Here is an 11533-nt window from a genome sequence, read left to right as displayed (position 1 = left end):
CTGCACTTTCAATACTGCATTTTCTCACAGTGTAAGTTACTGATCATGCTGTAATGTTTGTTCTTCTCATTAAATTGATTGGCAAAATGCATATTCATTTGATTATGTACATAATAAATACATATAAAAAAATAGACACATTGTTTTTCAGACTACAGTTCTTGACCCAGCTGCTTGCTGTTGATTACCTCTTAAATAATTGTATTTCTTTTTTTCTTTTTCTTCGTCTTTTTCTTCCATCTCCGTGTCATATACACAAACTAAATGCAAAGGGGAAAGATTTATGTTTTATTCTGAAAACTACAAAGCTCCAAACAATAAGCATTCAACCATTCAGTGGTGATCAATGATCAAATAGCAGGAAATATTCATGTCAGAAGTTAAAATGTCCATTCATATTTGGAAATTAATTAAAAGAGGACAGTTTTATAATCACAGCAATACAAAAACGACACACTACAATGAAAGACTTCTATGATGTTTTGTTTTGTTTTTTTTTGGCAAAATCCACATCCCTCTTAGTAGACATCTCTGAAAGAACAATCTCTTTTAGCTTACAGCTCTTTACACAAAATTATTATGCTGTACTTCAGTTGTTTCAAGTAACCAAGAGGAATGTTACGGGTTCGTTATAAAACTGCAGAAACAGACACTCAAGTTGCATATGAGCAATGAAGAGCTTTTTGTTGACAATGCATAAAGCACACGTTTTGAAAAACACTGAATCATATTCACTGAAAAATGACAAAAATATATACATCCCTGAAATAAACAGCAACATTAAACAAAAAAAAAAAACAAAACAAAAAAAAAAAACGATTAAATTCTGTGTGCCAATAATTATATGAGTATAGTGCTAGGCTTTTTATTCTCCACACTGTCATCGATCTGTCAGGCTCATTTTATTGTGCCAATCTTTCACACTACAATTCTACAAATTGAGATTTCTTCATATTATTATCTCTCTCGTGATGTTCCTCACAGTCTCTCATACAAACATTTATTAATTCATTATCCTATGAGAATATAGAATTTCTCCATAAATCTGATGGCTTACAAATTTCAGTACAGTCATATCTGACAAAAGACAATAATAATGTGTTTAATCATGGGCAGATAGCTGAAGCTACATACATACTACTGCTGATTTTTAAAGAGAGATGCCCTTTGGCAGCTTGGTCTAACGGTTGAGGAGTTGTTTTCCTATATTCACAATCACATCATATATACATCACAATTCATCAAACTCGTCTTTTTCTTCGGCTCACTTCGCAGCTGACAGGGTAAACATTAAGTCTGTTTAAAACTCGTAGTCCTTTTCAGCCATGTCAATTGCCCAGGCAAACTTCTCTCTCTGGGTTTTGTTGTAGATCTTCTCGATGCCAACGCCCCATTTCTTACACCTGGATAGGAGAGAAGATGGAGGAGTTCAGGGCTAAAAATGTGTGAACTCATCAAGTCACCTGCTGCATTCGAGCTCACTGTTTGTACGTAGGAAATTCTCTGCAGGAGAATCTGGGTCAGATGTCAACACAAAATAGAAAACTGTGCAGCTCATATGTTTTGCATTTATTACGTTTTTTGGAAAGAGTCTGCTACTTATTACCACATTACCATAATTTACTTTATAACCCACGTTAGTCCATATGTAAAGCATACTGAACTCAAGTGAATTGCAAAACCTTGTGCACTCGAGCGACAAGGTCCTGATATAGATCTCTATTTACTACAGACTTTTTATCAAAACAGGAAAAGGAAAGGTCTAACTTTTTCATTAATGATGACTCAGTAAGTGACTGTGAGCTAGCTTGCATAATACCAAAGTCCAGAAACTAGTTCGTCTCAATGGAATTTATAGTCATTAAAGATGCTATTGATCACAACTGTGCTTTTCCTGTTATTAAATGACAAAGTGCTTGCTCTGAAAAAGGTGTACTGCGCCACATCCTACCGGAACATTGGTATACAACAGAGCCACCATTACTGATATACAATATGATGTACAGTGCTGTGCTTCAGTTAGTCATAATTATGAAATTACAATAAATATTAAAACTCGAAAACATATTCATTAAGCAGAGCTAATTGAAATTCTCTGATAGGTTAGAGGCACAAGCTTTGCTCCAAAACTTCACTAAACAGTCAATGCAACTGTGCTAGCAAGGACAATGTGTTGTGAATTTGACCCTACTCTGATCTCTCTATGACAGAATAATGCACTGGCTAGTCCGTGCACCACCCTATAACTGGGGGCTCCATCCCTTATGCCTTAAAACCAGGAAAAACATAGATCATTCCTGTATCTACTGTGCTTGAGGAGGAGGTTCTCCATAAATAGCTGTGGGGCATGGGTTCGGGAGAGCAGACCACTCTTTCCCATCTCAGTGGCCTGGCACTCCATTCAGCCACAGACAACTTCTCACTGACTTCCCAGTTGGAGGAAGGACTGCTGTTTCGGGACGCTCCCTGGCTTTCAGAAACAAAACCTATTGTTTCTCACACTCACACTTTTCTTCCTCTTATTTTCCTCCTGCAGCTGTTAGCCGTTTTTGCTTGTGCTGCTCCTTTTCCTACAATGCAAGAGCATTTCCTGCCTTTCTGTCACCAAGGTAGATATGCACCCTGTGCACACTGACCCACCCACTCAGGGAAAGCTGGCCATCAAACAGTAGGTGGTTTACTCATTTCATTTCACAGTTTGTTTATACTATGGTAAGACCTGTAATCAAATAAACATAGGCCAACATGTGCTTTGTCTCATAAATACCATGCAACAGAGATGCGCGGATCCAGGTAGTTGAGCTTGGAAGTGCCCAGAGCAATCTGCTTGTTCTCCTCTCTGTCTGTGGCCTGCACCTGCAGCTTCATCAGCTGTTCCTCTATCCTCTGGACAGCTTTACGCTTCACCTCCACAGCTCTGAATGACACATGGAGATGGAATAAAGATAAATAAAGAAGAAATACAGATGTGCAATGGATACAATTGTGACGGTTTCTCACAGTGGCTGGCAGCTGGCAGGCATGCTTACTTTTTGCTCTTGTCATCATGGGAAGCCTTGTGATCTGACTTGGCCACCTTCAGCTGCTTTCTCGCTGCAGACAATTGATTCTGTTTTTCTTCAATCTGCAATCAACAAACATAATTGTTTGTCACAATAACAAAAATAAATAAATACAAATGTCAAATGCAGACGATGCCCCCTGCTTTTGGAAGGACAACAAAAGTGAAGAGTGTTACCTTCGTTTGGAGGTTCTGCATGGACTTCTCAAATGTTTTGGGTGGAGCTCTCTGGTGGTTACAGAGGATGGCCACTGCCCGATTGGCTCGATTGTATGACAGGATCTTAGCTGGGATGCTGTCATCAGCTGGAGATGCAACATGAACACAACACGTAAGAAATTTTAGACGAGTGACAGTGCTTCTATATTTAAAGACACAAGTTTCGGTCACATGCAATGAATTACAGGTACGGTAACTTTGTAACTGAGCTCTCTAAACTGTAGCCTGTTTGTAATGCAATAACTGCAACATTGTGAAATATAACAAAATGACTACTGTGTCTAGCTGTGCTTAGGAACGTCAGGGCTATAGTTAAAGTGAGTTTTCAATGACTGCGCTGTCACTCACGGCAGGTAAGTTCCTTGAGCTGTTGCTGGAGGGTGATAGAGGCGTTGTAGGTACGAAAAACCTTGGCTGTCAATCCATCCATCAGCTCTTGCAAGTGCTTATTCAGAATAGAAGTCTGCACAGACACAGGAAGGCAGTGAAAAAGTAGGGCACATTTGGAGTAGACCAAATGGCCTGAGAAATAAGATTCACTTAGATTGAAGCCCTGTAGGCAGATATTGACGTCTGTATCTTACATTCAATCTGTCAAAGAGGTCATCTTCGGGCTGCTTGTTCTCCAGAAACAACTGAAGGTTTTTAAAAACCTGTTAAGAGAAGTTCTATTTAGCATACGATGACTTAAATGTACAGTAACACATGGAAGAGCTGTCGCTGTTTGTGTGTGTACTACCACATTTCACCCAGGTGGGGGTGCTTCTGTTCTGATCACAAGTGCAGATGGTTTATGTCCTCTATGATTTGACTAATATACGTCACGACACGACATCACCACCGTTTTATAGACAAACAAGTAACAGAACTCTGTTTTCCCTCTCCTTGCATCAGTCCTCGTATCTTTAGTGCAATCCAAAGAGAAGAAGCGAAGTGATGGAAATGCGGATGCAATTAAGGGAATTGAGATGTACCCTATGTGTAATTAGGCATCTTGAAAGTGCAGCCAAATAGCCAGTGGCCAGGTGTGTGAAAACATGTGTATGTGCTTGTGTGTGAGTGCACTCACAGACAAGTGTGAGTGCACTCTGATAATAGCAGGAAACAGACCAACATCTGAGACAGAGAGGGCCGAGAGCTTTTAGTACCTAATAACTTGTCTGTGCAAACATCTTCCTCAGCATGGCAGATTCTTTTCTTATCTGTCACACGCAGAAAACCAGAAATCACATCTTGGGCTTTAGTGCACTCTTTCATGATTTCTCCTCAGTTGCACTGTGTTAAACTGTGTTTTTCTTCCTCCGTTCCAAAGCTCCTCTCCTCTCTTTCTGTTTCTTTCTCTTTCTTACCCTTTTCTCCACAGGGATCTTGTTGTAGTAGCGGATTGAGTCTTTTCCCAAGAAGTCAAACTCCACCACGTACTCCTGGTCATCCATCTTGGGGTAAAGCTTGACATGTTCCACCCGCAGCGAGCAGCAGCCCACGGTGTCGGCAGTCTCACCTTCCTCCTTTTCGTTCCCTGCCCTCAGGGCTAACTACGAGGAAAACGCCACACATTACGATCATCATCAAGACTTAGGCAAACGTCGAGGCTTACATTTATCAGTGGGATGAAATTAGCTCTTATGATTAAGAAAAAAAAACATCATCATATTTGTTTTTATATTTAATCATTACAATTTTACTGCAGTTTTCCTCACTTTGTCTATGAAGTACAGTGCCACAGCTCTCTGCCTGATCCGCATCTCTTTTGACTTCCAGTCGTCTCTGTACTGGGTACGTATGCGATCCACGCACTTCTTCAACCGTCGAGCTGTCTCATATTTCTGCCAGTCCTTCTCCCCCTGCACCAACATCCACAGACAATCTTGTCATCTTAAAATTAAGATTAATATTGAGACAATACTGAGGATGAAGGCCACGCATTGGCACTGCTGGTACCTTGATCCTGGAGCTAGGATTCAACATGATGTACTTGATGGAGCCCTGGATGTTCTCTGTCCAAGATGCCAGCCATGTCACCTTGTTGTCGTGGCGAACTTCCTTCCATTTCGTCCCTGGGGGAGGTTTTGGGTGCTTGGAGTCCCTTCAGAAAAAGACGCAGGTTGAAACACGCTGTTAAGCCAAAAACTTTAAAACAGTTTTGAGCATTTTTTTCATTGCCGTTCTCTACTAACACTGTGTTTCTACCTGTCAGTCCATTAAGTTGCATTCCTCATAGCTACATTATTCACAGATCTGAAATGAAACACTACAACAAAAAGTGAAGTGCACTTTTTTATGTACCAAGATTAACTTGTAAAGACTAAAGCTATGAGACAGCAGAGTACATATCCTCCTTGGGCCGTGATATTGTTTGCACTCACATACAATATAATGTGTCAGGGAAAACTGCCTTCAATGCAGTATTAACATGTGTACAAGTATGTTTGTCAGCAATGCTGATGCTATACTGCATGTGCCACAAGCAGCACTACTTTTGTGCCAGCATCACTGTGATAGCAAAGATTCTTATAAACACACACTGTACTGCAGGCATGGAATGACGGAGATAAAAAAACTTAATTATTCTCACTGCCTATAAATAAATCCAGCAATCACAACATGACATCTGGAAGATGGAGGGAAAGATAAAGGGACAGAAGAAGAAATAGTATAGGGTGAACAGGGAGAGAGAGAGAGGTGAGACTAAATCCACAATCACCAACCACAAGCACTCATATTTACACCTTCCTCGGAGCCTTTCGTGTTCTTCCTATCACCCTAAAACAGTTGGTGATAATGGTGGTAAAGACTACTACCCACTTGCTACAGTTAATAATGATGTCTTCAGGTCTGATGCGGCGTTTCAGCATGCCCATCTTCGGATGGTCACCCCGTCCTCTAAAGAGGCCCGGTGGCTCAATGCGGAAGTTTCCAATTCTCTCTTTGTGGTTGTCCATGATGCAGAAACCATACTCCTGGACCAGTCGCTCATTCTCCTCTTTGATTTTCTACATCGTGTCCAAAAGTGTGAGAATACTGCGAGAGTTACCACAATGCTTTTGAGGTTTGAAGAGACTACATGAATGCAGGCCTACCTGTTTCTCCTCTTTTGACATCTGTTTCCTTGCTTCTGACTGGGCCTTGAAGTACTCATTCATCTCAGTGAAGTCGCACTTGTTCAGGTCAGTGATCTTTGACTTCTCCTCTGATGTCATTTCCTTAAAGAAAAAGAGAGAAGTCACCTAAAATATGACCAATTTGCACATCACCTGAACAGACTCTGAGGACTCAAATTGAGAGAGGGAAACTATCTTATGTCATCACCTTCCTCCAGTCTTTAAAGAAGTTCTTCCTGAAGATATCCTTAGTGGTGTACTCGTGATCCAACATCTTGGAGAAAAAAGTGGCTACCTCCTCAGCAGGAGCACTAAGTTTCATAGGCTTTCCTACAGAAATAGAAAAATCATACATGCCTCCAAAAAAATAAACAATGCATCCAAACACATTTGTTTCATACAGACAGACACTCACCATCATAGTAAAATCTGACTTTGTCAGGCAAGGGTTCGTACGGAGGAGCAAATACCGGACCCTTGTGTTCGAGAAAGCGCCATTTGGAGCCATCAGTATATCTTTCCTCCTCCCACCTAATCACCACAAATGACAACAAAATCCAACCCATGAGAGAAAAGCAAAATAGGTTATCCACCACAGCAGTCTTGTGTGTGTAATTTCCTGAGGAAAAAAAAAACATTTCTCAAAAACATGATCTTACCACTTCCACTTCTCCTCTTCTTCTTTCTTGGATTTCTTTCCCTCTGTGACCCTTTTGTCTTTTGTCTTTTTTTTGGGCTTGATGTCCTAGAATAGAAAGAAGAGAATACATCTAGAGAAGACAAACAGCAGACACCCCAGTCTAAAGATATGACATAGCATTTATCAAAACAAAGAAATGCAGAAACAGATAATGAACCTCATCTTCCTCATCTTCTTCATACTCATGTTTCCTCTTTTGCGCCTTTCTGTCGTGTTCCACCTTGACTTTTTTGGGCTTGCATTCAAATCTGTAAACAAATGCACTGATAAATTGAGTGAATCTCGGATTTATAAGTTTGTCCACAATCAAAACGTAAATGCAACAGTGACAGTGATTTGGATTCATTTTAATAGCACTCACTCTTGATTGTTGTACTCTCGCTTGGAGGTCTTGTTGTGTTGAGGAGAGGCATAGAAGCCGTTGTCTTCCTCAGGCTCACTCTTAATGGCAGGAGGACTTGCATCTCTTAGTGACACATTTGAATATATTAAACTTTATATTAGTAAAGCAGCACCGCACTAATCATAACCAAACAATACCTAGTGCTAAATTCTTTCTATAATGACTTATAGGCCAAGCTCCTTTCATTTTACATTAGACACAACAAAGTGATGCTGTTTACCTCACATATCCATTTTCTTTCTCCTTTTTAGGCTTATCGTGGGATGATTTAATCTATGAGAAACACGAAATATGGGTTATTTTCTTTAAAATCTTGTGCAAAGCAAAACTTCAACACTTTCATGTTGATTTCCATGAAAAAAATGATTTTGCCACGATACCAAAATGTAATATCTACTACACTGAAGGCCTTTCCTAAAAGAGAACAAACCTTCTCTTCTTTCCTCTTCTCTTTGTGTTTTTCCCTGTGCTTGTCTGAACTGCTGTTACTGTGCTTCAGCTTGTCTCTGTCTTTGTGTTTCTTCTCAGAGTGCTCCTTATATTCGCTGGAACACAGAAGCCGCAGAGGTCAGAAGTCAAGAGCAAGAGATCAGGGATGGTCCAGATGCATCAGCACAAACAATTTAATTGACAATGCGCCAGCCAACCAGTAATAAGAGCATAATCATTTTTAACAAACAGCGACAGCGTTGTGGGCAGTTGCCAAAGCCGTGACTCTACTAACTTATTGCAGCCCTCGACTTTTTCAGCCAGACAAAAAGAAACCATAGCAAATGTTCTGTAGTGGTTCAGATTACAAATGCTCTCCAGATGTCATTCACAAAAGGAGATTTCAGGGAATTCTTGTGATGTTTGGTTGCTGATTTATCCTAGCACACTTTGATTATTATCAATTAAAACAGTACACTCTGTGATATCCTATCAAGAATAATAAGTGTCCGAAATGCGTTGACCTTTTCATTATACTTCTCATTTAAAATTCAGTTGAGAGAGTTACAATCACCCACTCATCACATCATTTATATTGGTAAAATAAAGCATTTTAAGGATTCATATAAATGGTAACACTAACAAATAATAATTTCAGGGCTGCAGGCAACGCCACTATGTGTATGGGATGACAGCTAGATAGAGACGCAGATCTCCTACCTGTTGCTGTGCTTCAGTTTCTCTCGCTCCTTGTCTTTCTTGTGGTCTTTGTGTCTGTGTTCCTTGTCTTTGTGCTTGTCTTTATGTTTGTGAGTCTCTATGATAGAAAAGAGAATGAACGTGTTTAGCAGCATTTATCAAAATAAATCAATAAAAAAAAATCCCCATACCACCCATCTATTAAATGTATATACATCAGTGTTTTCCAGATTCAGATGTCCCTTGTCCCGTGTTTATCTGATGAAGTGTAACACGTAAACCACACCCCGTATTTCTAGTGACCCCATGGATGGTTGGTGAGACAGTAAGCCCCTGGGTACACACGTGTAAAAGACCTACACACGAGTATGACGGACTCTTTGTGTTAGTTTCGTGTCCTTTTTGACTGTTTTGCATCTTATCGTAGTTATGTTGTCTCTTTGCGGCCATTTTGCATTTTTTAGTAGTTAGTTCACATCTTTTTTTTTTTCACTTCACATCTCATTCTAGCTGCTATGTGTCACTTAGTTGTTTTCCATCTGTTTGTAATATTGTGCATCTCAGAGTGGTAATTTAGCATCTCTGACTTTCCATGTTCTCCGTTTTATCAAATGCTCACAATGGAAAGAAAGAGAAGCCATCTGTCCCCCACACAGGACATTGGTTATCACTTTACTAATTTTACTGCTTTGTAATGAAAACACAAACAGCCACGGTATGAAGTGTAGTCATAACATAACAAAATCAAACAAATGAATTCAGTAGTAGGCCTTTAGGTCTGTGTGGGGCTTGCTGCCCCACATATGACACATATATGGTGATGTGGGAGATGGTGTTCACCTCACAACAAAGAAACTTGATACTGACAGTGGATGTCCCACTTATTACTGTAACATTACAACCATACATCCTCCCAGGATTCATCATGTTTAACATGGCAGCAGGTTTTTGGGGGATGCTGTGTTCTCCTGCTTTTCCTCCTGAGACTGACCTGTCTTGGTTTGATCATCACCATAACGCCCTGTTGTCATGCCACTTTAATAACGCTGTTATCTGCCATTGTCATAACACTAACACACCCCCCAAGTTATAAAACAAACTATCTGAACACAGATTGATTTACTTTTAATTAAATAAGGCAATAAAAAAAAAAAAAAAAAAAAAAACGCCTTCGGTAAAAGGTTTTAAAAAAACAAGTGCGCACAAGTTTGCAGCGGACCCTCTGGTATGGAGGCGATCATTTGACGCTTTTAATAATGCAGTGCAACTTTATTTTCTGTGACTTTAAAGTTTGAACCTCCCGTGTGAAGACTCCCTGCTGGCGGTGCAGAGACGTGTCTTACTGCACAGAGATGGAGGCAGGAGGATGAAGCTGCTGGGGAGATGCGGGCAGGGAGAGGCGATAAGCTCCCAGCTCTCGCCTCCATATCACGGCACACAGTTGGCTCAGTGATCGGCGCCCTGGCTGCTACGTACAGGAAAAAGAAAATGGCGCAGAGACTAAGTCCTCAGCCCCAAACCTGCCACTTTCGGCTCCAAAATACGCCGTAATTGCACACGCGTATCCTCCAACTAAAGCATGCAAAATGAACACGATGCCGGACCCTGTCGGAATAACCCATCAGATGAAACAAGCGGGGGTCGGAAGTGCACATTTCAGACCCTCTTTTTGAACAATAGCCGCAAGAGAGTGGAGGAGAAGGGACTTAGTCTCTGGGACGCCATTTCTGTGCTTTAAAAACTAACAGTAGACACATCACGATTCCGACTGGAAACCACAGTTCATGTGAATAAAAATCACCATCAAAAGACCTACCACTTCCTTTAGATCCAGAATTGACCTGGAAATTATGAAAAAACAGGTTTTTAATATTTCAATTTTGGAAATGCCGGTAGCTCAGTTATTCAAGTTTCCATTGACACACAAATGCAGCCTCATTTTGCCACTATAGCATGCAAATACCGCACGTAGCAGGTAAATGTAAAAGTTGTCACGGACACGACAAAGAGCACAGCGGAACTTGTGACACATAACGTTATTTATCATGACACATCATGACGATTAATAGTCGCCACTTGCCAGTTATTGACATTGAATATTCACAGAAACTGATGCCAAAAAATAAAAAAGGATCCTCGGACGCACCTGTGAGTCTCCGTGTCCATAATCTCCGCTCATGGTCACGTTGTTTTGTGTTTGTGGAGCAGGTGAAGTTATCGCAGCAGACAGCTGTTCAGGATGCGAGCTTCAGGGAACCCTCACACTGGAATGGAGTCCCGACGTTTACGGACTGCGCATGCTCACGCCGGAGAAAATGAACGGAGCGAATACTTTGCGTCCTCCCTCCAACCAGCATCAACATCTCAAAGACAGGCACGCAACTACCTTTGCTATTACACCCTGCAGCTACTGAGGATAAACGTGTCTGCAGGGAAACTGCATATGAAACTGGGCCCTGTGCACTATGGGATTTCTGCCCATATGTATACTGTGTATTGGTGATATTATGTTATGTTAGTAAAACTCAGTGCTTAGAAATAGAATCAAAAAAGTAAAACTAAGACCTATTAAAGCAGATCTACTATTTCTATTATTATTAATATCTAACAACCATTCCGCTTGCATTAATAAAGTTCTGAGCAACCAACCAACCCAACTCTTTCTTATTAATCCAAATGATATGGTTGTTTCCAGGAAACATTTTGGGAGATTTGAAATAAATTATAATTTGCTCGCCTACCAAAATCTGGGATCTTTAACTATGAGGTGGAAAGAGTGTTTTAAACAGTATTACTTCCATGGTTGTTTAATTCTTTTGTGTTAGGCATAAGGTAGCAAATGTAAACAAACAAAAAACTAAATCTATATCTCCAGGTCTTCACACCACACTGAGGAAAAGGTTCTTTAATTTCATATTAGA

The 11533-nt window shown here is 40.4% G+C and overlaps 1 protein-coding gene across 2 annotated transcripts; it reads right to left on the bottom strand.

Annotated features, from left to right (window-relative positions):
* Positions 1-317: 317 nt before the first annotated feature.
* On the bottom strand, positions 318-10874 carry top1 (DNA topoisomerase I). 2 transcript variants are annotated; one of them, XM_026367033.1, is made up of 21 exons: positions 10759-10874; positions 10429-10453; positions 8634-8730; positions 7915-8029; positions 7705-7757; positions 7443-7547; positions 7239-7329; positions 7041-7126; positions 6797-6912; positions 6590-6711; positions 6361-6483; positions 6086-6273; positions 5222-5366; positions 4981-5124; positions 4630-4815; positions 3865-3933; positions 3629-3743; positions 3239-3366; positions 3030-3124; positions 2768-2917; positions 318-1403 (listed from the first exon to the last, which is right to left on the bottom strand). In XM_026367033.1, exons 1-21 carry the CDS (start codon positions 10789-10791, stop codon positions 1301-1303), a joined length of 2289 nt encoding a protein of 762 aa, XP_026222818.1. In that variant the 5' UTR covers positions 10792-10874; the 3' UTR covers positions 318-1300. The 2 variants fall into 2 exon arrangements, with proteins under 2 accessions (XP_026222818.1, XP_026222819.1); XM_026367034.1 differs by lacking the exon at positions 10429-10453 and having other exon boundaries at positions 10759-10842.
* Between the last annotated feature and the right edge of the window lie 659 nt (positions 10875-11533).

This window comes from Anabas testudineus, chromosome 7 (genome assembly GCF_900324465.2).
Source record: "Anabas testudineus chromosome 7, fAnaTes1.2, whole genome shotgun sequence".
Taxonomy (NCBI): Eukaryota; Metazoa; Chordata; class Actinopteri; order Anabantiformes; family Anabantidae; genus Anabas; species Anabas testudineus.
This window is presented reverse-complemented; position numbering and strand designations above follow the sequence as displayed.